General features: G+C 43.4%; 1 protein-coding gene across 7 annotated transcripts in view; it reads left to right on the plus strand.

Moving 5' to 3' along the window:
• The window catches only part of SMARCA2 (SWI/SNF related, matrix associated, actin dependent regulator of chromatin, subfamily a, member 2), a 166,370-nt gene that overhangs the window by 49,644 nt on the left and 99,370 nt on the right, over positions 1 to 17,356 (plus strand). For 6 of the 7 annotated variants that reach the window (XM_061628942.1, XM_061628910.1, XM_061628932.1 and 3 more), the window contains 2 exons: positions 11,826 to 11,952; positions 16,404 to 16,577. In XM_061628942.1, the coding sequence (XP_061484926.1) occupies positions 11,826 to 11,952; positions 16,404 to 16,577 (301 nt within the window). Of the gene's footprint in view, positions 1 to 11,825; positions 11,953 to 15,040; positions 15,146 to 16,403; positions 16,578 to 17,356 lie in introns of those variants that run through there. The other variant, XM_061628958.1, reaches the window with a different exon arrangement.

Consider the following 17,356-nt stretch of genomic DNA (forward strand, 5'->3'; position numbering starts at 1 on the left):
CTTAGTAGAACTCAGGATAGTACCATTAAGGAGAGCCCTGTGACTGCTCTAATTTGTGGCAAGCAACACTGGCAATTGTTGCTTGTGGCTTGATACAACTCGCCTTCCTGGGCATGTGCTGGGAAGTGGCAGTGCAGCGCAAGTGATTGTGGATTCTGTCTCCTGCCCTTAACAGCCGTCTCTGAAAAGCCAGAGTCCATCATGACAATTGTCTTGATGGTATCAGTCATAGCATGGTCCTACTTAATGTCTCTGCTGAATGTATTCTGCATAACAGACATTGGTCTAAAATGAGATTATGCTATCCTTAACTATTGTTAGTGCTTTATGTGACTAACAAAGAATATAGTAAAACATCTATCTTTAAAAAAAACTCTATAAAACCTTTATATTTTTGTGGAGAACAGCTCAGCTTATTTTGCTATTTGGAAGTGGGCCAGCATGATAAATTTATGCCATAATTCTTACAATGCTCTCTTAACACTTTTTTTAAAAAATAAAGTGCTGCTTTAATCTTAAGGAATAAGTCTTGTAAAATTAATAATGTGCAGTGTAATTTAATGTCATTCCACTATGTGCAAAGCTTCTTTTCTTCTCAATGTTGATAAAAAAAATTATGCCCGCTATTGTCCTGAAATTATGAGCACAGTGGATTATGTCAAATGGATCCCTTTAATCATCTGACAAAAGTATTCCTAGTAGAAAGCTCTTTGGGCTCCTAGAGTCATCAATCCTGCTCCATGGCACCCATTCAAAAAAAACCTGCAGTCCTTTAATGTAACGTTTGTAGTTGTGCTCTGTTGGTTTAAGGGGATGCCCTTTTGCAAGAAGATCCTTATCTTCAGTTTCAATTCAATATTCACTTTCTGCATGGATGAAGACAAATAACTGCACTGTGGAGATTAATTAAACGTATTTTGGGCAGGGTTAGATTAAATCCCTGAAGTATTTGTAAATGGCAGCTTCTAGAACTGCTTTTCTCTTTGGCCCTTTCTTATGACTGAATGACTTAATAGCCTTTACTATTTTCCCTTAATACAAGAACATTCTTTTTCATCTGTTCCAAGGATTAGACAGTAAGCATGACTTAATTATTTGATGCATCTATTGTAGAATCTGTGGCTGTCACAAACTCGTTAACCATATTGTATTAATTACAATTTCATGTGTAGAATATTAGTAGTAGAAATTTATATTTAAAAAAACCCAAAAAGTCTCTTCCTTTTTTAAATGTATGTGAAATCTAATTAAAAATAACTTTTTGGAAGATTTTAGTGCAATCAACTCAATTTTAAGCAAAGCCAAGATAAAGATTGCTTTATTTTGATGGCAGTATCTACAATTTATCACTGATGTATCCTTAGGCATATGTTTCAGTTTATTTTCAGATATGGCTTTCCTCACTGTTGGTTTATGTGTCCAGTCTTTATTGAAGTGAATGGGTCAATGTAGCTGCAACATTGACTCCTTGTTAACCAGTCAAGAGCAACCCACAGGGACCTGTATTCCCTCCCTATAGCCCTTTTCGTCCCTGGAGCAAATCCCCACACCTTCCTAAATACAGTTAAGCAGTTTGTTGGCATAGACCTTAATTCTACTTAACGCTAAGTAGGGGATCCCACTTAACTAGAATCTGAAACCATAGTTTGAAATGGTTTTCAGATCGTGGGCAGAATCATAATTGCAGCTAAGATTTATGTTGATGCATTACTTAATTACTGTTAAGGGGATATGGTTGCGGTAGGGCTGTGAGTATGCCAGTTTGTTAACCGTGGTTAACAGAACCAGTTTTACATCTGCACCTGCCTAATATATTACAAAAGTCATGTTAACCATATTTGAGCAGATGTTCCTGTTGTTCAGTGTTTATTTAGCATAAACATTGTGCTTGATGACAAAGTCCTGGTGCCAGAGATCTTGCTGCCGTAGGGCTGCTTCATAGATTATATCAAAAGATGGGTCCCCGTGGTTCTACCATGGGTTTATTGCATCTTTTTATGCATTTTGAGGATTTTCTTCTTGTTGTCTCTGGTTTTGCAGCAGTTTAAGGCTGTTTGCTTTAAAGGCAGAGGTGGGGGACCTGTGGCCCTGCAGATGTTGTTGAATTGCAACTTCTTCATCGCTGGCTATTGGCCATGCTGGTTGGAGCTGAGAATTGGCATCCAACAATATCTGGAGGGTCACAGATTTACCACCTCTGTTTAAGGGATTGATCTATGGAATCCATGTTGTTAGGGATGCACAGTGGGAACGTTTCCATACTCTGCCATCCAGGGGTCCATACGCTGGGGTACTCTCCCATTCAGTCCACTTGAAGAATGACTTGTCTGATGCTGGACTCCCACTTCTTCCTTGGAACCATTTTTTCTCTGCTTTCACAGTGAATGGATGTGGGTTCAGTGTTTTCCTTGCTGTATCTTTGCTGAGGAAAAAGCATTCATTGCATAGAGATCTCTGTTCACACAAGACTTAATGGCATGACTTATGTGGTCTGTTTGCGGTACAATAGTGGAATAAGACAAGATGTCTGTGATTCCAGTATAGGGATATTTGAGCTGTTCCCAAACCTGAGAAAGTAGTAAGAATTCTGCCCTACCCGTCTAAAGGCTTTTTGTGTGCTAGACATGTATGACTTTACACACAAAGCTGAGAACGTATAAAATGGATTAAGATAGCCCTGATTTAGTAGGTCCCTTGAAGGCATCTAGTGATAACCACTAGAGAGAACCTCTTTAAGATAACAGTTAAAGAGGGCTAGGCATTGGTGGATTCAGAGGATATTTTGTCCCCTCTCCCATACCAATTCTGTCCAGGCTTTTTAATAACTAAATTGTGGAGCCAGGTTTTCTGAAGGGGTCCAAAATGTGGTGCTCAACAGTAGCTACATATAAGCGTTACTTCTGTCTTTGGATGCACAGAACATCTTTTATATTCTTTGTAAAGTCAGGAGGTAGAGAAGCCCCCCCAAATGTTGATTTTATAGCATCATTTTCTCCTTGTTTTTTCCTTTGCATTCACCAAGCAGTCCAATTGTAGAGTGAAAAATCATAGATACACTTACTTTAACAAACAGAATGTACCAGCATCATTTTCTGAACAAATAGTTCTCCTATTAGAAATCACAAACTTCTCCTCTAGACCTGAACAAATATTGGTTGCCTTTAATGGATTTGATTCTCACCAGAAAAATAACTTTTCCTATTTCCTAGTTCAGACTGTATGAAAAACCTGGGTGATCAAATTTAGCTGCAGTTTTCTTGAGGATATTAAATGAGGCTCCTTTAGCTATTTAGTATTACATTCTTTTGAGTTGTTTCAGAAAGTTTAGAATTCTGTCTTCTTCCTGTGTCCCATTGAAGTTAGGAAAATTGTCCAGAGAGAAGCAGTTTTTTGAAAGTGTTAAAACCACCATCAAAAAGCATGCAAGCCCGCTCTTGACTACAGTTATTTCCTACACATATGAAATTCTATTGTGTCCTTGCTACTCCGCATGTGTTAACGTGGCGCCAATTTTGTACATTCAACAGAATCAAGTGGTAAAGCTTCACCATATCAGGGTGCAAGTTGGGGTTGCATGTTTGAAAGTAGGGAAGGAATTAAAACAACACCACTCTGGTAATAGTAAAAGAGATTATCAGGGACAAGGCTACTCTGAATGCTTCTCTCTGATATGCCAGGGTTTTTTTTATGTGCAGCAGTTTTTTCCATGGGGAAATATGATTCCTCCAACTGTAGCCTGAAATGATACCATCTAGAAAAAGCTGTAAGTATAAACTGGCTCTCTTCTCTTCTTCAGTTTCCATTGCCGTACCTGTTAATTTCAATAAAGATATATCTGTATTTCTGCCTTGCAGAAAGGGCTTTTTGAAAAATATATTTAAGAGTGCTCAGTGCTCACATAGAAGTAGTCATTTAAGCATATGAGGTCCCTGTGGACCAAGTGCATTATGTCTGCCCCAGCAGGCCCACAATTGCCAGATCAATAAACCTAAGTAAAGATAGTTATCTGTTTCAAAGCACAGCCTATTTACTGACTTACAGTTTACTTACAGAAATGCTTGTGGACAATAAACATAGCAAAGTGTCATGTTTTATAGCAAAGAAAATAGAAGAAACATCCTTAACTTTTAATTTTTTTTAACAGCAATGGAATTTTCCTGATAATACAAGGTGCAGACTCAAAAGACTTTGTGATAATAAACAGCAATAAAAATGTATTGAAGATGCATTCTAGTGAACACTATATACTGTTTTGTGTGAAAAATTGCTTTCGTTTTGTAACCGCTGGCTTGAGCTGAAAATTAATGTATGTTGTTGCTGTCCTTTGTTTTTCACTGTACCTCTTTAAGTGTTACTGGCCATATTCACACTACATATTTATTCTATTACTCCACTTTAAACAATCATAGCTTCCCCCAAAGAATCCTGGGAAGTGTAGTTTGTGAAGCATTCTGAGAGCTGTTAGGAGACTCCTTTTCTCACAGAGTTACAATTCCCAGAATAGTTTAATAGCCAGTCGCTCTTCCCAGAGAACTCTGGGAATTGTAGCTGTATGAGGGGAACTCTCAGCACCCTTCACAAACTACAATTCCCAGGATTCTTTGGGGGAAGCCCATGACTGTTTAGAGTGGAATAATAGTGGCCACATTCACACCATGCATTTATTCCACTCTCTTCACTTTTATCTGTTAGTTTATTTGGCCAGCCCTTACTAAGATGAATGGGTCAGTATAGGGGTAATGTTGGCTCCCTGTTAACCATAGTGTACTACTCAAGAGCCATCAGCAAGGATATGTGCTCCCTCCTTACAGCCCTTTTCTTTCTTGAAGTAAATTCTCCCTTCTGCCTAAACACAGTAAAGCAATTTGCTGGCACAGACTTTAACCACACTTAAAAGTAAGCAGGGATCCCACTTGACTAGAATCTAAAACCATTGTTTGAAATAGTTTTCAGCTTGTGTGCTGAATCTTAATTGTAGCTAAGATTGATGTTGATGTACTGCTCCAGGAAGGGGAGGGGCTGTGAGTAGGGAGCATACAGCAGAGGCTGTATGCAAGTTTGTTAACTATGGTTAATGGAGGACCAGTTTTACATCTCCACTACTCAATATGTTATTAATGTTAACCATATTTAAGCAGATGCTCCTACTGTTTAAAATTTATTTAGCATAAAGACTGTACTATACGACAAAGCCCTATCCCAGAGCGCTCACAGTCTTGCAGTGGCTCCATAGATTATAGCAAAAGATGGGTCCTTTCATGCATTGATGTTGATGAACTGTATCACCACCAAGGGGTAATGGTGGTGGTGGGGCTGTGAATAAGGAGAATGTTTTTCCCCAGGTAGCATGCCATCAAGTTGGCTGTAGTGCTGCCTTGTGTCCAAAGGCAGGAATACAGAGGAGTCAAAGACTAGGCTGCTCCTTCTGGCCGTCTTCAGTTCATTCCAGCCTTCATCCATAGGCATTTCGTTACAGCCTTAGCTCAGCTAATATCTGTCAGTGTGTGATAGTGAGTCTTGGAGTATTTTGCCTTTGTGTGAGATCTAGTATTGTGTGGAAGGGTGAGTGGGTGTGCAGTGTGTCACTTTGCAGGGGAGGTGTTCCTTCCTTTATTGTTTCCTCCCCTATTTTTAGCGGGACTTTGCTGGGGTTTTTCCTTCTCTCCCCCTTCTACTTGGGACTTGCAGCTGCAGCCCTAGTAGCTAGCGGGCCAGTTGTAAATAGCTGCTAGTGCCTCCTCTCCTCATGGGTCTCACAGCTGCAGCCTCCTTCCTCTCATGGCCCTTTGCTGCTGCCTCTCACCTGGAGCTTGTAGGTGCAGCTCTGGGTTTCAGTCCAAGATCCTGGAGGCCCTTGTCTGGAGCTCGTGGCTGTGACTCTAGGCCCCTGTTGATCCCGGAAGTTTGGGTTTTTTGCCTGAAGCTTGTGGCTGCGACTCTGGGTCTCAGTGCCAACAGGCTCCCCGTCTTCGTGTCCGGAGTTTATAGCTGCGATTCCGGGCCTCTACCGAAGACAGGGCTTGGAGCTAGCGGTGGTTTGCTGCGACAGCAGTGGCTGTATTTGGCGGTTCCGCCTCGGGGGTAACTGCCTTCACCTGGAGCTTGCAGCTGCGGCTCCGGGCTGTTGCTGAGCGGTGGTAGCCTTTTCTGGCAGCCTTCCCACCCTTTCTATTGCTGTCCTTCCCCTTAGCCGCCATTTTCTTTGCTTCCCACCCTTTTCCACAGTCGCCATTTTGTTTGACTTGAGCCCCCCCCTTTTTTTTTTTCAAATTTTGGCTAGTCTACTGTCCCTCTCATCGTCTTCTTTGCTATTACCTGTTTTCCTGTGCTTTTCCCCTTTCCCTTTGGATAGAAGGCAGGGAGTGTTGTTTTAAAAAAATACAGAATAGAGAGAAGCAAGAAGAATACTATTAGCAGACCCTGTCCTACAGTTGGGACTGCACTGCTCCCCTCTACCGTGTGCTTGTGCCTGGGCTCCTAAATCAGCGTACACTCTACTGTGTGCATGTGCCTTTGTTCTGGACTCACCGCACCCCTTCTATAGTGTGTGTGCTAAACTTCAGTTACCGCACCCCTCTACCATATATGTGTATACCATGGCAGGTCCAGCTGCAATTGCAGATTGCCTTGACCAACTCTCTGATGGAGAACAGCAAGACATGTCCAATACTACAAGGCCTACTACAAGGCCTCAACACAAAACTTGTTCTAGCCTGAGATCCAAACTGTCAAAGTGCAAGGTCTCAAAACACGACTCCAAGGCTGCCACTAAGACCAAGCATATCTCCACTCAGCTGGTTGCCAGTATGTGACTGGTCCAACCTCTTTGGAGGTGTCATCCACTACTGCCATCAGTGCTGAGGATGCGTCGCATCTGGAAGTACTTGCTACAGGTCAAGAGAACTTGGCAATGCTTTTTCACTGGCCATCAGTGTAATCAGATGAGGTCTTCAATGGTTTTCCTGAACAGCCATCTGTGCCTGTTCTGCCAGTTCAACAGTCACTTCTGCTTCCTTCAACTTCCAGTCAGCCTGCTCTTGAGTCCCCTACCAATGACGTATTGGGGTCATCTTCTGCTCCAGTTCGTCAGTTAGACACGACAGTCGCAGCACTCCCACAACAGGTGCCTTTGATGTTTGTGACTCTGCAACTTGGTGCTCTGCCTCCTGCACAAGTTCCTTTGGTAGGCAAGCTGTTGACTCCTGAGTTTGTTTCTCAGCTGAAGGATGCACTGCTGGGCTCCCTTCCGCAAGCCCAACTCCCAGCACAGCTGCTTGTCCAACCTTCTCCACACTCTCAAGTTCAACCTCTTCTGACAACTCACACCAGAACCTCTGCTGTTTGCCATGTTTCAGAGGAAACTCAGGCACTGTCTCTAAATCTGTTTGACATCTCCAGAGGCACAGCTCAGGGAGATGAGACAGACCCAAAGGATGCACCAATCTCGGCAGAGTATGAAGTGGATGAATGGAGTGGTCTGAAGTGGAAGAGGATTTCTCACTGTCTCTTTGAGTTAACTGATTCCTTACTGCTGTTTCACAGGATGCTGGACACTCTGGGCTTTCAATCAGTTCCATCAGAACCCACGCCTCCTCCAGTTAAGGGTGCCAAGGTGCTGAGGACCCCCAAGTCTGCGATCCATTCACTTCCCATTCCTGCCCTTTTAGACAAGTTGGTAAAAGAAGAATGGGCTTGAGCTTTACATGCTGGAGGAGTCTCAGCCTTGGCTAATAAATACTATTCCTTGGACCCAAACTTCATGAATCGTTTGAAGATCCCGGCAGTTGATGAGCCAGTTTCTGGTTTGGTAACAAAATAGCTTCTGAAAGAAGGGGACTCCCAGCTTAAGGACCCGTCCAAGTGGTGGCTTGATTTTATGCTCCAGAAAAACCAGGATGCAATGGCCTGTTCCATCAGAGCCTCTTGCGCTGCATCTATATTTACTAGAGCTTCCATGATGTGGCTTGATGAGCTATTGAATAATCCCAATCCTGATCCTGTCAAGCTAAGGAGGACCCTGGTGAAGCTTCACAAGTCCATCTGGCCCTGCTTTACTTCCAGCCAATATTTCAGCTGAGCCATGTCCTGATCGGAACTGACAATGCCTGTGTGAAATCACATTTGAATCAGCAAAGGGGCACCAGATCTCAGGTCCTTCAGGTGGAGGTCACTCTCATCTTCACTTGGGTCGAGAGTCACCTACAATCTGAAGGCAGAACATCTGAGTGGGGTCCTGAATGTCACTGTGTACTGGCTCAGCAGGCAACAGGTGATTCTGTGGGAGTAGAAACTCCATTCTCCTTCAACGCCGCTTCAGCACTCTGACAGTGGATCTATTTCCCTCGAGCCACAACACTCAGCTTCCAAGGTTTTTCTCAAGATACCTAGAGGCAAAGGCCGAATCAGTAGACCCTCTCCTGAACCCATGGCTGGAAGGCCTTCTATACATATTCCCACCAGTGCCTGTGCTGAGCCGCACTCTGTGGAAGCTTCGGCGTGAACATGCGCCAGTAGTGCTCCTTGCCCCATATTGGCCACATCACCTGTGGTTCTTCTGTCCCTATCAGTTGCCGATCCTTGGAGGCCACCAAAAAGACCAGACCTTCTCCCTCAGGGTCTAATCTGGCATCTGGATCCCAACTGGTTATGTCTGACGCCTTGGCGTCTGAACAGAGACAGCTGACTCATACAGGTCTATCACAAGAGGCCACTGATACCATCCTGGCCTCTAGACGGCCATCTACAATTCAGGTTTAGCAGAGTATGTGGTCTGCATTTTCCAACTGGCGTGGCTCCCACAGTCTCTGGCCTTCCAGAGCTACTGTGCAACAGGTTCTGCAGTTCCTCCATAAAGGCTTAAAGATGGGACTCAAGCCCAACACCTTGTGTTGCCAGGCACCAGCTATTTCTTCAATTCTATTAGTAAACCTTTCACAGGTTTCTATTGGGTCTCATCCTCTGGTTAAGTACTTCCTGAAAGGTGCTGCTTCGCTTTCCCCAGCAGTGTCTCACTACTTTCCATCCTGGAGCTTACAGAAGATGCTGCAAGCACTGCAGCGACCCCCCCCCCATTTGAGCCACTCAGAACGGTGCTCTTGCGAGTCCTTTCTTTTAAGGTTCTTTTTCTAGTGGCAGTCACCTCAGCTAGACAAGAGTCAGAGTTGGGAGAGCTGTCCTTGACCCGTCATCTTTTATGTCCTGACCCGTACTTAGACCTAAAGTAAGTTCTTTCTTTCACTGCAACCAGGACATTGTACTGCCATCGTTTGTCCCAATCCTGTCCATCTGAAGGGAAAAGCCTGGCATTCCTTAGATGCCTGCAGAGCCCTTAAGGTTTATTTAGTTCATACCCAGGGCATTCAACTAACTGAATCCTTGTTTGCATCTTTTCACCCAAAAACTGGGGGTGGGGGGTCTCAAAGTCCACTTTATCTTGTTGGGTATGTGCCTGCACTGCTCTGGCCTGCGAGTCTCTCAAGCTTCCAGCGCCGCACAATATCATGGTGCAGTCTACTAGATTTGCAGCCACCATAGCTGCATTTGCAACTAATGCACCTCTTGTGGACATTTGCAGAGCTGCAGTATGGTGGATCCCAGACCCATTAATTAAGCACTAAAATAGACTGTTATGCCTCTGCTGACACCTCAGGCATGTCCTGCCACAAGTAGTAGCTCATGTTTAGGCATTGTGGTGGTCCCTCCCTTCAGGGCTGCTCTGGTACATCCCACTTGATGGCATGCTACCTGGGGAAAACAGACCATTGGTCTCACCTGAAAGGTGGTTTCCCCAGGTATTATGCCACCATGACCCTCCCTGATGGGGGCTGCCCATGAGTCCTTTTTTGGTTTATTAGCTTTCTTATGTACTTGGTGCTAAAGCTTCCTTTGTTTGGTTGATTGCATAATGTTTTCAGTGAGCCAAGACTTTGTCGTATATATTCCAGGCTATGGCTGCTCCTTTGTTTGTGTAGTTGTCTGTTTCTCTTGTTTCGTCTACTCTCCATGTGTCTGCTGTCAAGAGGTCTTGCTTTGGCCTCATCTGGAATTAACTGAGGAGGACCGGAAGGAGCAGCCCAGGTCTTGACTCCTCCGCATCCCTGCCTTTGGACGCTACGTGGTGCTATAGCCAACTTGATGGCATGATACCTGGGAAAACCACTTTTCAGGTGAGACCAACGGTCCATTTCCTGTGGCTGTATGCTAATTTGTTAGCTGGCTAGCAGGGAACTTACTGAAACCTTTTGTGTTATTGAGATAGTGCAGTGTTTAAAAGGTAATACCAGAAAGAAATAAAGAAAAAGTGTCCCACTGAAATATTTAAAGTGTAGGTCTTTGTTTTATAGCTACAGTAAATGCTATTTGATACAAAACTGTTTTTCATTGAATCTACATAACAAAAATAGTGGGAGAGAGATTTGGTTCATGTTTGGCTTGGGCAGGTGGGCCTACCAAGTTCTTAGGTGGTTTCATTTAGCCTGACCTGTTAATAGACTTCTAAACTGTTAACAGATGCATTTGGTTTTAAAGAAAGAAAGAATCATGGTTTAATAAGTTGGCTCTTTCAAGCTTTAGAATCTCTGAAAATAAATTTGAATGAGGAGTCTTTAATAGTAGAGTTTATAACAGAGGCCAAAAAATATCACCATCCAGTAGCTTTTTGCAGCTATGGAAGCTGTTTTCCAACATAGAGCCCCTGTGTGCAAAGGTGATCTTACATGCACGTCATTGGAGGGGACATTACAGTATATTCATCTGTAACCTGGGTTAAATTGATGGCATTTTATAGTGATAGGAGCTGTCTAAACAATGATGGTTATATACCTTTCATTCCTGTGTTATCCTCAGGAATATCTGGGACCTGGAGTACTAAATGGCCCAGTAGCCCTGGAATGATCACTTATGCTGCAGCTTGTTTGAATAGTTACAGCAGCAGCAGTTCCCAGCCAGGAGATGCAAACTTAAGATTTTTGTCACCTACCACCCAAATTCTTCCTTTGATTATGTGCACACCGTAGAGAAGTGCTGCAACTGTTCCAACTAGTATCCACATTAGAGCTGCTGTAATGTGCCATTTTCTAGGTATTCTGGCTTTTGCAGGGACTTGGCTGTGAAGGAGGGGCACTGAAGAGGAGTGCGTTAGCACTCCTTGTGTATCTCTTATGTTAGAATTTAGTTGGCTTTTAGAAGTGTTATATGTTTCAGCCATCTGTCTGGTGCCAGACTGCCACAGCTCTTAACATTTTGCTTAGTTAACAACTTTTCATGCCAGGGCTGCCAACTACTCTATTAACATCAATTCTTACCTCTTTGTACTGTGATTAAAAGAGATAAAATGATACGCAAGTAACAACACATAGTTGGATGAATTTATTGGTATTTGAATGGCACACCAATGCATTGTCATTGTTGACAATTACATTTTTCTTATTTATTGCCTTTGTGTGTAGGCATGTGCAAGTGGTGCTGAAAATGGGAGGGATGCCATCCTTCTTGCTAGGTGGACAAGTTTTCACAGAGGTTGGCAATTCTCCAGTGATTCACAGTCAAATTATTTTAGATATAAATAACAGCATTTGAAAGTGTCACATTTTTCTACACCAGAGTATATGTGTATGTATTTAATCAATAGTAAGAATAGTGCAGTCCAATCCTGTGCATGTTTACAAAGAGATAAGTCCCACTAAGTTCAGTGGGATTTATTAATAAGTAACTGTGAATAGGATCACAGTCCTTGAAAGATCAAGAGACTGTCAAATAAACCTGGAATTGGCAAATGAATCTATTTTTTTTTCTAATTCCCTGTCTTATGTCCCTTAACTATTTAGGCTTCAGGCACGAATTGCTCACAGAATTCAGGAATTAGAAAATTTGCCTGGCTCTTTGCCTCCAGATCTGCGGACTAAAGCCACAGTGGAGCTGAAGGCACTTAGGCTACTGAATTTCCAGCGCCAGGTAATGCATTTCCCTGAAGGAAAGTGTTTGTTTTTTTTGTAGTTACCAAATGACTTTTATTAAATGAAATGGGTGTGTTGGCCAGAGGTAGTGTTTTTTTAAAAGCCAAGGAGCAGCAGGCGTCTGGAGTACAAAGACTTGTGGTGTTGTATCTTTTTGTGATGCTGTCTCTGTGGGGCCTTTGTAATGCTGTGGACATGATCCTATTAAACTTCAGCCCACCTAAGTTCTATTGCTGCCATTGGGAGAGATGTGCAGAGGAGTACACCAATTATGCTGGGACGGCCAATATATCCTGGATGTCATGTCCTGGGAGTGGAAAACACAGTCTAAAAATGATGGGAAAATTACAAGACATGCCCCCAGCGTTCCTGGAAACCATGCAAAAGCTCACCAATCAGGAAATATGCCAGCGATGATACCAACATGCTGCCCACCTATGGAAGGAGCCAATTAACTCATGATGGCAAGGACATGCCCCCTGCATTAACACACCCATACACCCACCCTGACACCACAGCAGTGCCCCCCCACCTCCGATGGATCAGCCAGCAATGACTTAGCAGTCCTCAGACATCCCTACAGGCAGGGGTTTGAATCGTATGCTCCTCACACTTGCTGTTTTGTAGCACCACATACAAAGGGGAGGGAGGGAAACCCACACGATGCAGCCATCACATAGCTGCCGTGACAGGAGGACTGAGGGAGCACCTGCAGCCCTCCTGGAGAAAGGGTCCAGACCATCCCAGGAAGGGAAAGCCTCTTCTGACAAGCAGTCAAGGGGAGAAGCCAGGACATGCAACAAGAACAGTTACAGATGTATACTGGCCACAGCAACGTCAGGCAGTTGGGAAGCAAAGATGTGAGTTCAAGACCCATCAGGAGGAAGGGTGAATAAAGTTGTACTTGCGTTGTACATGCTTGGCCAAAAGCAGTTGTATTGGGAGCAAAAGAGAGGGAACTCCCAGACCTTAAACCCACACTACAAACGCAACAGAGTAATTCCCAAACCACTCGGCCACAATTTCAGAGAGGAATCAGACACTTCATAGCATTTGTTTTCTTCCTAGCCCTAAAACCCATTGTAGACAAGAAGGACTGCAGAGGGAGCATAATAGGGCGGAACTGCTCACATTTTCCATGCAGTGGCTCCCAGGTTCGGATCTAGGGTACAACCCCACACAAGGGAAGGTGGGAAGTTCCTCGCCACACACGGAGGCACACCTGAGCCAATTGTGTGGGCCAACAGCCTGGCAGCTAAATGAGATAACCATTTATTTTGGTTTTCCCCGTCCCTTACAGCAAGCTACATAACTAATCTACCCCTTCTATTTTTGCCTGATGGTTAGCTCTGCTTCACAGCCCAGCAAGCCTCATGCCCCCTACAACTTTCCCCATGCCTCCCCCAACTGACTGCCTCAACTGTGGCAAAAGTACCCTTTCCACTTGGGCATCCTGAGGTCAAACCCCTAACATACCAGGGACCTTGAGTGAATAGAGAGTAGATGGACCTCTGCACCTAAACCCATCAGGCCAGCTGTTGCCAGATCATAATAAGATGTGGGAAAGAGAGTTGTGCCAGTACTTGTACCTCAGCCTCTCCCCCCTCCCCCCCCCCATGAGGGAAGGGGTAAACTGCAGTGACTGTGTGCATTGTCCCCCTTTCCCCTTGACTTCATTGTTCAGCTGCATGCAACTGATCTATGGTCATGAAAAGCAAAAATACTTACAAATGAGTTTTTGGGCAGCAGTAGCAATAGTTATGCATGTGGGCATAAGTGCCTCCCCTGTGTGGTCACCCCTCCTCACTGTTTTCTTTTTTTGGGGGGGGGAGGCGGAAAAGTGTTAGAGCAATACAATTCAGAAAAAACCTTGTCCATATATGGCAAAAGGGGTGGGAGGGGGGACGTGAGAAGCAGTTACATCAGTTAAATTGTACACCAAATTGCTCCTTTTTCCTTATGTATCTGTGTAGGGAGCTCTGCCCTTCCACCCTCAGTTGTTGTTAGATTTATATCCACCCTTCCTCCCAGCAGGAGTGTTAGAGTGTAATGGGGCTTGATGTTGGGTGTTTGTATACCAAGGTGAGGTACATGTTTTGGTTCTCAGCAGAAAAGCGTTAGGAATGTCCTCAAGTTCCTGTGAGCATTCTGGAGACAGGCTGCTTTGCACAAAGTATTCCACTGTGTGTAAAGTGCCCTTTCACCCTGTTCCTCATCACCACATCCCCGCTTGTAAGCCCTAAGTGTGCATAACCTGAGGCCAAAGAGATACCGCTGCATGCCCTGTCCTCTGAGTAATGGTCTTCCTGTGTGGGGATTATATATTGGTCACTTTGTGCTGAGATGGGGTGCTGGAGTTATACTATATCCTGTGCCCTGTCATGATGATATGGACAGAGAAGTTGTTGATGTGGAGTCAGCTGTTTTAATCCTCCACTTCCCATTAAAGTCAATAGGAAATAAATTCTTTGCACCAGGTCTGGGGCTATTGAGGGATGTGTAGCTGTGGTCTGTGGGAATATAGGGCATGATGTAAGTATTCTGCCAGTGATTCTGTAGTGTTTCACTGTCAAGATAGGCGGTGGCCTATCTTGTTTCCTACTAGTGGAGCAAGGCTTCCACCAAATCCTCAATTTCCATAGCTGGTGGAACTTCAAGTATTAAGATTTTAGTATTTAACTTTGGCTGGATCATGGTCCATATGTTTTAAGAGTATGCTGGTGCAGCTCGTTGCGCATTCTGTCAGTGGTATTTTTGTGCTGACACATCAAATCAAGATGGGGTTCTGAAAACAAATTTATTTCAAGGAGAGGTAACAACAGCAGCAAAAGCCATAATTATGGCAACATTTTATTACACTTTATTTTTGGTATGTTTTTGGTATATGAGAAAATCAAAACAAGAAAACAAAAAATATATTTTTATGGAAGATGCGCATATGTTTGTTTTGTGGACTTCCTTTTTCTTACCTGAAATAGAATCCTTGGTCCTATGTTTACATTAGGGGCTGGACCCAGCAGTGCCCTACACAAGTGGAAGGGCAATTCTATTTATGGAAGGTTCCTGGTTTCTGCTGACTCCCTGGCAGCTGCAGCCCACTATGTGACACATCAGACATCATTCTGGAAGGTTCCCACACTCTCATGAGGGCCTTTTGTGGGGCACGGGCGGGCTGAAGCAAGATGGAAGAGGTGGGAAAGCCCTGTTCTAGGAATGAAACTTTGCTCATGGTTTGTAAGACCCAACTCAGTGAATTTATATGAAAAGGCTATAGACTGTGATCAAAATATGTCTTCATTGTTACACAAAGGTAGTAGACGTCAGTCTTCATTAAAACAAGCAAAATAGATAACTTCTTCCTTTGTCTTCCATGTTTTACATATTGCAAAGGATTGGTGTCATGTACTACTTTCCTCTCTGTAAAGTTCGCTTTACAAGACTGCTTCTTAAGACTCATGGGCCAGGATCCAAAGGAGTACCCACTTTTCCTTCCCCTTTCTGCTGCAGCCCATCATGTCCTTCGAAAATCCACTTCTGAGGGTTGTATTCAACTAATTTGTATCCAGAGTAGACCAATTGAAATTAATGCCATGTCTATTAACTTTGGTGGGTCTACTCTGAGTTGGACTAGCATTGAATACCACCTTGAGTGTCAGAGGAACATCTGGAGCAGCATTTTATGTAGTGATGGTGGGAGTGTACAGTTGAGAGAAGTCTATCAGTAGCTTCCCTGTGAGTGCATATAAATTTTATTCCATTTGTACACATGGCAAATTACACGATTATTAGTATCATTGCCATTATCATTTTATCATACTTTCTGTAGCACTTTAGATATCTCCTTTGCTGTATAACCCCCCTTCCCCATAAATTAGGTTAGTCTTTGGAAGAGTGACTTCTCTCTTTATAGTATTCAATGAGTGATGACTGAATAGAGATTTGACCCTGGAAATTCCACTTCCAAAATCAATCCTTTGCCTGCTGTGTACTACTGACACCCTGCTAGATTCTAGATGCTAACTTTTCTTTCTAAGAATCATTTTTATTGACTTTTCTTTTTTAGTAAAACAGCATGACAAAAACAAAACAGCGGTGCAGTAACAAAAAAAGGAGAGAAAAGGCATATATAAAGTCTATGAACGCAAAGTATTTTTATTAGATAAACAATTTTTTATTAGACTGCTATCTTGTATATACATTCCAGAACTGAGTGAATAATGCCTATTTTAAATTAATTACTACCATGGACAATTTCTCAAATTCAAACTATATTGTTTAACTTGATCAGCACAACAGTGTTCTACTGCCTAGAAATCCAGTCACGTTTAGATGTGTTTCTAAGAGACCTACGAGGGAATGGAATGGAAACGATTCTTTGAAAAACTCAAGCTTTCTTTTATCTTTGATGGGAGATTATTTGCTTTTAAAGTCTGTTCTTCTGGTTCACAGTTAAGACAAGAGGTGGTGGCCTGCATGCGTCGTGACACAACTTTGGAGACTGCTCTGAACTCTAAAGCCTACAAACGCAGCAAGCGCCAGACCTTGAGGGAAGCTCGAATGACAGAAAAACTTGAGAAACAACAGAAGATAGAACAGGAGAGAAAACGTAGACAGAAGCACCAGGTAATTTGATTTTTAGTGGCTGTTTTGTTTTGTCAGTTGTAGGAATAGCCAACATGGTGCCCTCGAAATATTGTTGGACTCTGTCTCTCAGTCCCAGACAGCATAGCCAAGGGACATAGGTGATTAGAGTTGTAATCCAACATCTGAAGGGCACCACCGTGGTCTGTTGCATTTAGTGTTTTGTTTTATTCTTTGATCATATGTACAGCACTCTGGTGGAAACCCAGCAGTTGGTCTTTTGGAAAACTGCCTATCAGGCTCCATATAATTAACCTGAAAATTGATACTGATACCTGGTTTCTTGCACAGTGGTAGGAGAGCCAGCAGGAAAGGAAAGAGTAGAACTCCTTGTGCTATTCAGAAGACAGCTTGAATATCTCTTTCCTGAAAGACATTTCCTCCTGTGTCCTTGCTCTCAATTCTGAGCAGAAGGGCAAGATTACTGGCTTCCAGTGGCAGAGCCCCTGCTCTTTCAAAATTTGACTTTCAATATTCTGTACTTTTATGTTGTTTTTATTTTATCTCCCATTGTTTTGCCTTCTCCCCTAACAGCGTTTCAGTTGGGAGACAGGCAGCTATTCCAGGACTCAGTCACACTGATCCCCTTGGATGCTCACACAGTGAGCAGCCAGCCTGCAGTACCTTGGCTGCCTCCCCAACCCATCTTACTGTTGCTCCATGGGAAAGGGTTAGCTTTCCTTACCCTCTGAGGATCAGTGCTAGGCAGAAGAGCCACAATGAAATGGGTTGCTCAATACAGGAAGGAAGAATAGGGTTTT

Source organism: Rhineura floridana, chromosome 1, assembly GCF_030035675.1.
Source record: "Rhineura floridana isolate rRhiFlo1 chromosome 1, rRhiFlo1.hap2, whole genome shotgun sequence".
In the NCBI taxonomy this organism is placed as follows: domain Eukaryota; kingdom Metazoa; phylum Chordata; class Lepidosauria; order Squamata; family Rhineuridae; genus Rhineura; species Rhineura floridana.